The sequence below is a fragment of the Pipistrellus kuhlii genome, unplaced genomic scaffold (assembly GCF_014108245.1).
Source record: "Pipistrellus kuhlii isolate mPipKuh1 unplaced genomic scaffold, mPipKuh1.p scaffold_m20_p_1, whole genome shotgun sequence".
NCBI classification, from domain to species: domain Eukaryota; kingdom Metazoa; phylum Chordata; class Mammalia; order Chiroptera; family Vespertilionidae; genus Pipistrellus; species Pipistrellus kuhlii.
The window spans coordinates 109,126,700-109,141,264 of record NW_023425404.1 but is presented as its reverse complement, the minus strand read 5'-3'; the positions used below and the strand labels follow the sequence as shown (position 1 = coordinate 109,141,264).

The 14,565-nt window shown below is 37.8% G+C and overlaps 1 protein-coding gene across 1 annotated transcript in view; it reads right to left on the bottom strand.

The window, feature by feature from the left end:
* Positions 1–14,565, bottom strand: part of MALRD1 (MAM and LDL receptor class A domain containing 1) — a 578,615-nt gene that overhangs the window by 359,745 nt on the left and 204,305 nt on the right. The window contains exons 20-21 of the mRNA XM_036459535.2: positions 12,025–12,201; positions 9,709–9,871 (exon numbers count right to left, since the gene is read on the bottom strand). Of these exons, the coding sequence (XP_036315428.1) occupies positions 9,709–9,871; positions 12,025–12,201 (340 nt within the window). The remainder of the gene's footprint in view (positions 1–9,708; positions 9,872–12,024; positions 12,202–14,565) is intronic.

The window sequence follows — 14,565 nt, the reverse complement described above, 5'->3', positions numbered from 1 at the left end:
TCCAAAATAATAAAAAAGAAAAAGTAATGTCCTTTACATCTTCACCTCCCCACCCTGGACTTGATATAGCTTATTTGACAAACATTCTAAAGTGTGAATGATAGAATTTTCTTCCTGGAATATTGATCACAGCCATATATTTGTTCCACCATCCCTAGTAACTTCTAGTCAAGGTTCTCATATGATTTAATTCTGCTATAAATACTCAGTGCCCTTAAGCCTTAATGTAATGGCATTGCTTTTTGGGAATCTGTAATGTCATTTTTTAGACATATCCGGCTCATATTTTCTTACACTATCTTTCACTGCCTTCAAAGATGTGATGTCAACCTCAGAAACAAAAGTTACTTTTACCCCTTTCCTAAAGTGATAACTTGTTTTCATCTTTTCTAAATGGCAACCCGGTATTTTTGTGAATTTTTATATTTCCTTTCAGAGACCTGTTCTGTTCCCTTTATGCCTGATAATAATTCACTGTGTACTATGGTGAGAGTGTGTAACAAGCAGAGCAGAAAATTCTTCTGTAGTACACTAGAGAAGCTATCATTCATGATATGGTAAAATAATAATAATAATAATAACGAAATTGCCTCTGTTGACCTCCAGCTTATGGTCCAAGGAGGTAATTTACATGATAAGGACTTTAGTTTTCCAGAGATTTTATTTCTCTCTAGTTCATGTCAATAAACACACTTCAATTATTTCAGCTAATTTTCTTCCAGCTTCCCCCCCCCCCCAATCCTGTCTACACTCATGTACCAGATTTAATTTTAATTCACTTCTATTATCTTATGATTCATTTGTATAAAAAACCTGAAATGATTCCTGTGTGCCCCAACTGCTCCAACTGCCACCATTCCCCTCCCCCAATTGCCAATGTTAAACTCCTCGGCATAGTATTCCAGGCTCTCTGCAATGTGACCCAACATTCTCTTCTACTGGTAATCTTAGCCACACTGTAAGAACTACACATTCAGAGATTGTATTATGAGACCTACACTTTGATGGTTGTTTTGCATGCATTTTCTTGGTTGTGACTGACAATAACCATGTTAAATAAATACTCCTGTGCCCATTTTTTCAGATGATGAAACTGAAATGCAGTTTACACCATCACATAGGTCCACATAGCTAATAAATACTGGATCTGGGTTAAAATCTAGTGTTATTTAATTTCAGGATTTGTGCACTACAGTAGGCTAAATAATGGTCTCCTAGATATCAGATTCTAATCCCTAGAACCTTGTAATACCTATTACCTTATATGGCAAAGCCTATGCAGATGTGATTAAATTGACAATCTGAGATTGAGTGATTAACCTGAATAATCTGGAAGAATGATAAGTAGAATCAAAAGTGTTGGGTTTGTGTTTTTTTGTTTGTTTTGTTTTGTTTTTTACAATAGTAAGGCAGAGGGAGAGTTGACAGAGATGGAAGAGGCAATGTGACCATGGAGGCAGAGAGTAGATTGATGTGACCACAGACCAACGAATGAAACAATCACTAGAGACTTGAAGAGGCAAGAAATAGGTTCTCCACTAGAGAGAGAGGAGCCCTGCCAATACCTTGGTTTTGGAACTGTGATACAGATTTTATACTTTTGGCTTCTAGAACTGGGAGAAAATCATTTTTTGTTGTTTAAAGCCACCAAGTTTTTTATTTTTTAAATTAATTAATTAATTAATTTTTACAGTATACATAACACACTAATACAGGCACTGAGCTCTGCTCTAAACTGCAGTCTTGAGGACAACCCTTGGTTCCCAAATCAGAATGAATGTGAGAAAGAATTAGAGAGTAATGACCAGAGGTCTGGGTTCAAATACATGACTTCCAAGTCTGTAGTGGCCTGAAAAGGAAATACAAACAATCCAAAACTAAAGGAAATAAGGTAACTCAGAGGCTGGGAATATTCTTAAAAAACAATGCATGAAATGAGAGTTGGAGAAGCATCAAAGAAGACTTGAGCAAAAAATAGCCCTAAGTACTTATTTTAGTTTCCCTTATTTTCACATAGTAAAAGGAAAACTGGTGGTTGAACATGGTAGGGTCAAGTGATTATGTCTGAGGGAGAAAAGCCCATGTATCAGCAAGCTAGTAAGACAAGTTTGATGAATATAGATAGTCACATGGATTCACATTGGAAGAATTAGTATTGTTAAAATACCCATACTACCCAAAAGAACCTACAGATTTGATCCAATCCCTATCATTTTTTTCCCAAAGAAGATATCCAAATGGCCAACAGATATTATACATGCAATTGTGCTTATTATCACTAATTATCAGGAAAAAAATAAAAAACAGTGAGATATCACCTTACACCACTAAGGATGGCTATTATCAAAATGTAAGTGATAAAAGTTGGGGAGGAAGTAGAGAAAAGAAAATTCTTTTACACTGTTGGGGGAAATGTAACTTGGTATAGTCATTATAAAAATAGTGTGAAGGTTTTTTTTAAAAGACTACCATTTAATCCAACAATCTCATTTTGGGGTATATTTCTGAAGGAAATGAAATCAGTATCTAAAGAGATATCTGTGCCTCCATCTATGTTCATTGCAGTATAATTTACAACTAGAGGCCCAGTGCACAAAGATTCATGCAATAGGCCTTCCTTCTGCTGGCTGCCAGCATAGGTTTTTCTTCCAGCACCCAGGATCCAGGCCTTCACTCTGGCTGCTGCTTTCAGTGTTTGCTCCAGCTGGGGCCTTCAGTTTTCTCCACTCTGTCAGAGAGCCTCTTCTGTAGCTCCCTCTGCTCCCTACCCTCCCCCTTGTAGCAGGTGTTCCACTCCACCCAGCCACTCTGCATCTGCATATGCAAATTAACCCATCATCTTTGTTGGGTTAATTTGCATACTTACTCCTGATTGGCTGGTGGGCATTGCAGAGGTATGGTCAAATTTCATATTTCTCCTCTCCTAGAGTAAATAGCAAAGATTATATAAAGTATCAACATTTCCATCAATGAATAGATGAAGAAAATTTTATACATACATATTTTCAACTGTACCTTAGAAACACCTTCCAGTTGCAATGTAATAGATGAAACTTTGAGGGCATTATTCTAAATGAAATAAGTCAAACATAGAAAGACAAATACTGCATGATCTCACTTACGAATGGAATCTATAAAAACCAAACTATAGAGATAGATGGGAGAAAAAATGATGGTTGCCAGATGCAGAAGGGACATAAAATGAAGGAAATAGTTATCAGATGAATAATTTCTATATGATATACAGCCTGTTGACTATAGTCAAGAATATGGTATACTAGAAAGTTGCTAAGAGAGTAAATCTTAAATGTTCTCAACATACACACACACACACACACACACACACACACACACACAGGAACTATGTGAGGTGATGGACATGTTAACAAACTTTTTGGAGTATTAGTTTTATAATATATACATATGCCAAATCATCGTGTCATATACCTTGAACTTACACAACATTATATTTCACTTATATCTCAATTAATCTGGGGAAAATATCACTCTGGGAAAAAAATAATAAAAATTTATCAAGAATATAATTGGTAGAAGTAACTGTACAACCTAAGAATTCTGAGATGCAAAAATATAATAAAAAGTAAGAAAAGGCTAATAAAAATGGGTTAAATCACTACAACATTCAATAATGGAAAAAACCTCCCTCAATGCTTTAAAAGATCTTATAAATCAATAAGAAAAAAACATACACAAGCACTAGAAACTGAAAACCAAGCAAAATAGCACAAATAAAAACTACACATATACACATCTACACATTCATACCCCCCCCACACACACACACATACAGAAATACTCCTGAACCAGACACAAAGAAAAAAAATAGGTTACCCTCATTAGTATTACAAAAATGAAAAATATACTGTAAGCTGCTACTCTAACCTGTCAACTGAAAAATATGAAAAAAATAAATACTCAGTGTTTGGCAAGCATACAAAAAAATAGATACCATCATATGTGCTGTTTGCAAAATGGTACATTTTTTAAGAGTAACTTAAGATTATAAATCAAATATTTTAAAATGTAAATATTACCTAATATAAAAGTTCAACTCCGTATGTTTTTACTTTCATGATATAATCTATAATATGTACAAAGTTGTATATTATTCAGTAAAGACTGATTACATTTCTGTATAACCAAAAGCAACTCATACATCAACTAGAGAGGAGATGAATTAGTGAATTATGGTGCATTCATTTAATGGAATACTATTAAAAAGTATGGACAGAGTTGCTTATCGATTGTATATAAAATAAAAAGTGGATTAGAAACAATGTGGTTGAATTTGTTACCAGTTAGCCAAGAAAGTCAGACATCATGAGCTGAAATGGTGCAGTTGAAGGTGCTTGACCATAGAGGCCTGTCAGTCTCACCTGGGAAAGGGGTAGACCCATCAGAAGTCTGAAAAAGGTTTGGAAGTTGATTGTCTGTTTTGGAAAAGCACCAGATTATAATCCCAGGTGAACAAAGAAGCGCTCTCTCTCTCTCTCTCTCTCTCTCTCTCTCTCTCTCTCTCTCTCTTTCTTTTTCTCTCTCTCTCTCTTTCTCTCTCTTTCTCTCTCTCTCTCTCTCTCTCTCTCTCTCCCCCCCCCCCCTCTCCTGACCTACGCTTGCCCTGTTGGTTCCTGTAACAGGTGACTTTATGGTCTAGTGGCCACGGAGGGCCCACAACAGACTGTGTGGGATCTAAGGTTTAATATGAAGAGAGACTCTGGACAATGCCATTGTTTGAACCTTACTGAAGACATGGTTGGCTTTTTCCATGGTGGGATGGAGGGAGATAGGACATTGGGAACTCAGGAAGAGAACTCTTTCATTTTGCATCACAAATAAACCTTACCACAGCACAATCTCCCCTGTGTAGGTCTCTGAAATGCTTTTTTTCCAATCCTGTGGAAGAGCTTGATTACAACCAACAACATTATGAACCTAATTGCATTAAAATATATATGCATAAATGTACAATGCTTTCATCATGGTAGAAGGATTTTGCTTGATGCTGTTTATTATATATATAAAACATTTTATGGTTAAAAATAAATTTATTCTTTTGTGGTTAAAAAACAAAGGATTTTTGAAGAAACAAGAAATTTAAGAAATTCTTAAGGAATCAGTATATGGTCTTTACCCATAGTATTATTTTAGTTTATTTGTATTATAAAAAAAAAATCCAAAGACAAAATCTCTCCAGGTGTTATTAAAGACAAATAGACAACCAAGATAGACATGTAGAACAGACAAATTGTTATCTGACCCTCCACAGCAGACTTCTCTTTCTTGTGTAACCTATTACTGAGCTCTTCACTTCTGGTCATTTACTTGCTGCTTCCATGTCTGATTAAGCTTTTTATTTCAAGATCAGATGTTCAGGAAATACATCCCTAACAGACAAATTGTATGCCTAGATGCAAAGCTACCTATGCATCTTCTAGGCAATAAAGATCTTTTATTTAAGTAATTGATGTATCTGCATAAATCACTATATCAGAAGATCATGTTGTTGCAAAATATTTCATTTGTGAGCTAGTATGTTAGTATTTTCAAGTGCATGTCATAATGTAGAACTTAAGTCTAACTTATCTTTACTTAATTAGCTTAACAATAACCCACAACCTTCGGACCAACTTATCTTTACTTAATTAAATAAATATTTTTCTCTAGATGTTGTATAACAATTCTGTGCATACCAATATATTTACTTAATTTTAGTATGGTTACAGAAAAAGCATATTTAAGAACTTATATAATGAAAATAAATGTTTATTTTTAAAAAAATATATTTTATTGGTTTTTCATAGAGAGGAAGAGAGAGGGACAGAGAGTTAGAAACATCGATGAGAGAGAGAATCATCGATCAGCTGCCTCTTGCACGCCCCTTACTGGGGATGTGTCCACAACCAACGTACATGCCCTTATCCCGAATCAAACCTGGGACTTTTCAGTCCGCAGGCCGATGCTCTATCCACTGAGCCAAACCGGTCTCGGCAAAATGTTTATTTTTAATGCAATTGTAACCATGATATAAATGTTATTTATTACTAAGCTGATTTTTGGTAACATAATATAAAATCATACAGAATATTATATTCTTGAAACCTGATCCTGAATAGCAAACATTCCATCTAAGCACATTATTTTAGATATGGTTTACAAGTGTTTTCAGCAATGATTTCTCTTAACTTTTCTGTTTTCAAGCCACTATAGTTAACTTTTAAAATTACTTAGAGAGCAACCAAAGGATTTGTATGCATGCATATTAGCTTAACCAATGGACACAGACACTGGGATGGTGGGGGCTTGCCCAGGGTGGGAATGGCTGGGGGTGGGGGGGTGTCAAGTGGGGAAAAAGGAGACATATGTAAAATTTTAGGCAATAAATAAAAAATAAAATTACTTATCAAGTTAAATACTCTGAAATAAAATAAAAATTAAAGAGGTTTAATTCATTAAATCAAAACAAATTATTAGTATATATGCAGATATAAAAAACAGATGCTTAACTCAAGAACAACCTATAATAAAAGCAAATTTTCTTGTGCTTTAAGAGGCACAATTATGAATTATATGCAGTCCTGAGGCAACACTGCTAAAATGCCCCTTCCCACAGGTATTAAAACAGTTAAGAGAAAAGTGCAATGGTTAATTTAGATATTGGCTGTTTGCAGTTTTATTTTTATTTCAATAGATTGTTTCAAAAGGCTGTTATTTAACCATTATTCAAGATTTATAAAACTGAATCTTTTAGAAATTATGCTAGAAGAGCGATAAGGCATCTAAATTGGCCTATAAAATATTACCTTCTTACCAGAGAAGGCTTTCAGAAAGCAATAATTCTGGTATTTCATTTCTAAGAGACTAAAGCATTGAAAATTGTTATTTTTGCAGAGCAGGACATATGAAAATATTTTCAGTTTTACTGAAATTTTCTGCCACATTTATATACATCACTTAGATACATTATTATATGCCTAGTTATAGCAAAGAGACAACTTGCATTATCTATGTGACTTCTAGTTCATGATGTCAAGCCTAGACAAAACTATACTGATAAAAGGATAATATGCTAATTAGACCAGGAGACCTTCCGGATGTCCTTCTGGACAAAGCCATGGTGGCAGGGCTGAGGCAGAAGTGGTTAGAGGTGATCAGGCCAGGAAGGGAGGGCAGTTGAGGTGATCAGGCTGGTGGGAGGGGAGGGGTAGTTGGACGAGCAGGCCAGCAGGGGGGCCAGTTGGGGGCAATGAGGTCAGCAGGGGGGGGGGGAATTGGGGGAAAGCAGGCCTGAGGGGGAGGGCAGTTGAGGGCAATCAGACTGGCAGGGGAACAGTTGGGGGCAAGCAGGCCAGCAGGCAGGTGAGCAGTTAGAAGCCAGTGGTCCCAGATTGTGAGAGGGATATCCAACATCCCACAAGGGGTCCAAGATTAGAGAGGGTGCAGGCCAGGCTGAGGGACATCCCTGGTCCCCATGCACAAATTTCATGCACTGGGACACTAGTGCATAATATAGAGAGAAATATAGGTGCATTTGCCACAGTGTATACCTGAAAGATAATGCTCAATGTTATACATAAAGAGAAAACTCTAAGAAAAAATACTTCTACTTTATAAATAAGCAAAATATGAAAGAAAACTGTGCTCATCTAATCAGTATTTTTAATGAGTGGCTCATATTCAAATGGTTTAACAATCTATAATCAATCCCTAAATTCCAAAATATTTTAAAACTAGAGGCCCGATGCATGAAATTCATGCTTGAAGCGGGGGGGGGGGGGGGGGGGGTGGTGGTGTTTGTCCTTCAGCCTAGCCTGCACCCTGTACAATCTAGGACCCCTTGAGGGATGCCCAACTGCTCACCAGGATTGGGCCTTAACAGGTAGTCAGATATCTCTCTCATAATCCAGAACTGCTGGTTCCCAACTGCTCGCCTGCCTGCCTTCCTGATTGCCCCTGTTTCTGCCGGCCAGCCTGATCACCCCCTAACCACTCCCCTGCCAGTCTGATTGATGCCTAACTGCTCCCCTACCAGCCTGTTTGCCCCTAACTGCCTTCCTCTGCAGGCTTGATTGCCCCCCAGTGCCCTCCCTTGCAGGCCTGGTCCCTCGCAACTTCCCTTCCCTGCAGGATCTTTGACCATATAGGGCAGCCATCTTGTGTGTTGGAGTGATGGCCAATCTGCATATTACTCTTTTATTAGATAGGATAGAGGCCTGGTGCATGGTTTGGGACCAGCTGGTTTGCCCTGAAGGGTGTCCCAGATGAGGGTGGGGATTCCCTTGGGGTGTGGGGCGGCCTGGGTAAGTGAGAGGTCTGTGGTGGTTTGCAGGCCAGCCATACCACCTGGTAACTCAAGCAGAGGCCCTGATATCTTGGGTTATTTATCTTCTACAATTGAAACTTTGTAGCTGTGAGTGGAGCCAAGCCTCCTGCTTGCTCCTTGGTGTCAGCCATTTCTGTTGGGATTTATGTATCTTCTATAATTGAAACTTTGTAGCCTGAAGAGGAGGCCAAGGCAGGCCACAGCTTCAGAAGCTTAGCTTCCTCCATCTCCAGTAGCAAGCCTAGCCTCCTGCTTTTTTTAGCTTCATGGTTGCCACCCTTTCTGTTTGGATTTATTTATCTTCTATCACTGAAATTTTGTAGCCTTGAGTGGAGGCCTAGGCCAGCAAGGGCAGGCAGAAAGCTTGGATTCCATTGCCAGGGAAACTCAAACCTCCCTCCTGCTCTCTGTGGCTGCAGTCATTTTGGTTGGGTTTATTTGCATACTTGCTCCTGATTGGCTGATGGGTGTGGCTTGTGGGTGTGTGGCGGTACAATCAATTTGCATATCACTCTTTTATTAGTTAGGATATCTTTTTTCCCAGATAAAAATGAGATTGGTACACTTTGTTTTGATCCAATGGAAAGAGAGGGGTCATTTTGATTAGAATTAAAGAAGAGAAAACATAGGCAAAAGGTTTGAGAAAAAAAAGTTGGTTATTATGCAAAGAATGAGGCAATATAGAGGGTATCTTAAAATTATGTGTCTTTTAGAATTACTCAGAGCAAAAAGTTTTCTCCAAAACTGTTTCTCAATTATAAAAGTTACTTTAGAGCACACAAATTCTATTTTTATTTTTAAATGCAATTACAAAAAAGGATGTTTTTATTTCATTGTTTGAACTGAACATTTTGTAAATTTTAAAAATATATATATTTTTATTGGATTTCAGTAAGACAGGGAGAGGGAGAGGGAGAGGGAGAGAGAAACATCAATGATGAGAGAGATTTATTGATGACCTGCTTTCTGCATGCTCCACCAGGGATGGAGCCTACAACCATAGCATGTGTCCTGACTGAGCATCAATCTGCCCTCTCTCCTGATTTATAGGTCAATGTCAACCACTGAGCCATGCCTGCTGGCTACAATTTTTTAATTAATCATGAAAGTTAATGATCAATGATATACATATAAAGAAAAATCTAAGAAAAAATACTTCTACTTTACAAATAACCATTCACTACTTTCTCAATTTTTTCAATTATCAATATATATGAAAGGATATACTTAAGCTCTCCCATTCTATAAATGAAACTTCCATCTTTTATAGCACTGACCTAGGGTGAAGTGATGGGGCAGAAATTTGGGAACAGCTTTAGTGATTAGTTCCTCAGACATATGTTTGAAATACAGTATCTGTCACTTACTTTGTATGGTCCACCGAGGGCCTGTGGTTTTCTTCCCCCTGATGAATACCGCTTCCATTACCAAGACCCCACCGGAATGTGTTTGAATCTTGAATTAAATTTTCAGGGATTGGCTGGTACCATTTACACAGGCTTCCTTTTTCAAAGCTGCAAACTTCCATTACTAGAATAAAGGGAACAAAGACAAGATGAGCTAATTAAAATAAATGTGTCAGTAAATGGTGATTTCTATCTTCATTACCACTTTCTTACTTTGGATTTTTTGGGGTTTTTTTTTTTTAGTTATAATGTAACTTTAACATAATTAAAATAAGTAGGCAAATGAGTTGTGTAATTACTAGAAGAGTTTAAAATAATTTTTTTTATTATATTCAAATTAGAGGCCCAATGCATGAAATTTGTGCACAGGTGGGGAAGGGAGTGCCCTCTCTCATGCCAGACTGCACCCTTGACTTTTCAAACAGGTGAAAGGCATCTTGCTGCTGTATGGACAGCTACATTTTTTGGCCCTGGTTGTAAAAAGTAGTACATAACATGATCCTTCTGAGGCAGTAGTACCATTTTCTCATTTTGTGGGTGGAAAAACTGAAGCGGAGAGAAGTTAATTGACTTTGTCATACAGTTGTAAGTGTCAGAATTAGGGCTGACCACAAAATGTGAAAGCCAGAGTCCATGCATGTCATCGCTGCATCATCCTGGTTTTTCAATATTAGAGTAGCCTTGTCAGGTTTTAATTTTTAAATCAAATATGTTCCCAATATATAGGATAGGGTCCCTAGGCCTGGCTGGTGATCAGGGCCAACTGTGGGCAACAGGCGGGCGGGGCGATTTGGCGGCCTCTGCTGGCACCCAACTTGGCTGGCTGCCTGGTGCCATCCACTAGCTGGCCCCACTCCCCAATTGCTTCCACTGTTTGCCTACCTCTCAAGGGGGGGGGGGGGGGCGCAAGGGGGCAGATGCTCAAAGCATCTGCATTGAGCATCTGCCCCCTGGTGGTCAGTGCATGTCATAGCCACCAGATGTTCTGCTGTTTGGTTGATTTGCATATTAGGGTTTTATTATATAGTAACTGAAATACTGGGAATAAAGACTCTGCTTTCATGAAGAAATGAGATTTTAATTAGCTCCTAAAGCAGCAACTTAAGCATTGCCAATCTCTTCTAACGTAACATATATGTTGCTTTCATAACCTCCAAGTTCTGATAAGCCTGTTCTTTTTCCACAGTAATATTAACAAAGCTAAACTTTAGCCCAGTCTCTGAACGGATTTTTTCAAATTTCAAATTAAAACTCAAAACAATAAGATTTACAATAACTTTTACATTCAACCTCTTTGCTTAAATTTTTCAATATTCTTATAATGACTATATTTTAATATTACACAAAATTACAAGTCCATTTTTTATTTTTTATTCAATATCAATAATAAAAGCATAATATGCTAGTTAGACCAGACATCTGAACATCCAGATGTCATTTCAGACGACCTTCCCAACAATGCCTCAGCAGCAGGGGCCAAGGTAGAGGCAGTTAGGCGCAATCAGGCTGGTAGGCAGAGAGGTTAGGAGCGATCAGGCAGGCAAGAGAATGGTTAGGGACAATCAGGCAGGAAGGTGAGCAGTTAGGGGCATCAAGTAGTTAGGCACAGTGGTTAGGGGCGATCAGGCAGGCTGGCAGGTGAGTGGTTAAGAGCCAGTGGAATTGGGCCTAAACTGGCAATCTAACATCCCCCACTGGGTCCTGCATTGCGAGAGGGTATAGGCCAGGCTGAAGGACACCCCCTCCACGAATTTTATGCACCAGGCCTCTAGTATTTAAATATGTTTCTATTGATTTTAACAGAGAGAGGCAGAAGGAAAGAAGAGGAATTGAGAGAGGAACATCAATGAGAGAAAAATATTGACAGATGCCATGACTGGGAATTGAACTGGTGAACTGGTGACATCTTGGTTCAACTGAGCAACAAGTCCTCTTTTTTTTTTTTTAATACATAGGTTGTATATGAAAACTCCCTCTCTTTCTCTCTTTCTCTCTTTTTCTCTCTCTCTCGTCATGTGTCTATCAATCTTGTATGTGTCCTGAACTAAGACATAAATTTAAAGACACTTACTGCTTGTTAAGCATGATAGAAGAATATATCCTAATTCTTCTATTATAATTTTCTATACAAATAGCTTAAATATCGATATAAAGAAATGGCTCAAGGCAGTTGAAAATTTCTAACTAGGACACTAGGCCATGCTACTTAAAGGTTATGCTAGAATTTCCTTATCTGTTTTATGACTACATTTAATTAAAAAATAATAATTTACTTACCACAAAATGATTCATCTGATTTGTCAGGGCAGTCATATCTAAAATCACATTTCTGGATTTCTTCAACACAGTGACCACTGGATCTGCAGACAAATTCACCATCTGTACAGTTGTGTGGAGGTAATGTTACTGGAATTGAAGTTTCTGGTGGAGTTGGAAGGTCCACTGGCAACTTACCTGGATAAGAAAGAATATTCAGGTGTCATTTAGCAGATATTTCATTTCTTTACAGATGTTACACAATATGCTTTTCTAACTATGCTTCACATTAAAAAAATATATATTTAATAGCATTTGTTAATCTCCTGAAGTTCCTTATGTAAGCATATAAGATGGGATTCTTGGTCTTAGCAATGGCAAATAAATCTGGATATATTTGATTATAAAAGTAGGAGAAGTTGCAGATGGAAATTAGTGAAAAACTATTCAGAGATCACTGAATAAATAGGAGGCCTAAGAACAGGACTTAGAACATTAGCAGGAACCAAGAGAGTCCAGATTCTAGATTAGGAACTAGAGTCTAGGTCTGATTAAACCTTCTAGTCCACCATGTAAATGAGCTTTGTTCTTCCACTGCTATAATGAACCTAATATCTCCTCATCTTTGTTCCATTCATCCTCACATATTCAAGATTCAATGTTGCAAAGAGACCCACACCAGAAATATTCATCTAGACGTATTTAAACAGTTAAAGAAATAATTTCAGAAATTACAAAATTTAGAAGAAACTTATAGAAGTTAATTTGTATAGTAAATGATTTAATAAACATTTGTTAATAATATTCCTATACCATGTATAAAGAAGGTCTAATAGATTTAAAGTCAAATATACAATCACTGCAATAAAATCATTTATAGAAAAATAGATAAGAAAAAATTTTCATTACAGTCCTGTAGCATAAGTTTATGTATGATAAAGATTGTCACTCATTTAGCTCATTTGCAGATATGCCGAAAATGTTTATAACATTACATCATTGTGTCATTAAGTGTGTTAATATAGTGAGGTACTTAGAATAGTAACTGTAAGCAACATGTAGGTCCTTTTATTTTTTATTTTTATATTTATATTTATTGTTGGAAGTATTACAGATGTGCTCCTTTTTTTCCCATTGAGCACCTCCACTCTGTACCTCTCCTCCCAGACCTTCACCACCTTATTGTCTGTGTCCATAAGCTATACATATGTGCCTATAAATTCCCTGGTTAATCTCTCTCCCTCCATCCCCCCATTGCCACATTCCCTCTGAGATTCCTCACTTTCTTCCATGCTTCCATGTCTCTGGATCTATTTTGTTCACTAGATTCCACATGATGAAATCATATTATACTTACTTTTCTCTGACTGGCTTATTTCACTTAGCATAATACTTTCCTTGCCCATCCAGGCTGACTCAAAAAATAAAAGATCTGCCGGGACCGGTTTGGCTCAGTGGATAGAGCATCGGCCTGTGGACTGAAAGGTCCCGGGTTCGATTCCGGTCAAGGGCATGTACCTTGGTTGCGGGTACATTCCCAGTAGGGGGTGTGCAAGAGGCAGCTGATCGATGATTCTCTCACATCGATGTTTCTAACTCTCTATCCCTCTCTCTTCATCTCTGTGAAAAATCAATAAAAATATATTAAAAAATAAAAAAATAAAAAAATAAAAGATCTCTCTCTCTCTCTCTCTCTCTCTCTCTCTCTCTCTCTCTCTCTCTCTCTCTCTCTCTCTCTTTTACTGCTGCATAGTATTCCATGGTGTAAATGTATCACAGGTATTTTTATCCAGTCATCTGCTGATGGGTACTTAGGCTGTTTCCAAATCTTAGCTACTGTATATTGTGCTGCTATGAACATAGGAGTGCATACATTCTTTCTGATTGGTGTTTTGGGTTTCTTAGGATTTATTCCTAGAAGTGGCATTACTGGGTCAAATGGGAGTTTCATTTTTAATATTTTGAGGAAACACCATACAGTTTCCATAATGGCTGCAACAATTTGCATTCCCACCAGCAGTGTACTAGGGTACCCTTTTCTCCACATCTTTGTCAGCACTTTTAATTTGTAGGGAGCAGGGCTAAGTCACAGTCTGGCCTCCCTCTGTGGGAGGTGACCAGGCTGATCAGGGGAAGATGCTATCTCCCCACTGCTGCAGCCACTGCCAACCATTGCAGCCACCAAGGTGTTTCAATCAACATGGACGACAGTCCCTTCACCACGAAAAAAATGACAATTTTATTTAGGCATTTTCAAGATGTGTCTTTCATAGGATAGGACATTTCTTTCTCTCTCCCTCCCTGCCTCCCTCCCTTCCATCTTTTCTTCCTTCCTTTCTTATTCTTTCTTTCTTTCTCCTCACCTGAGGATATGTTTCCATTGAATTTTAGAGAGCTTGGAAGAGAAAGGAAAAGATGAAGAGTAACATAAATGTGAGAGGGAAACTTAGATTGGTTTCCTTCTGCATGAGCCCTGACCTGAGTCCTGGCCAGGGTGGAGCCTGCAACCTAGGTACATGCCCTTGATTGGAATCAAACCCAGACTCTGTGGTCAGCAAGCTG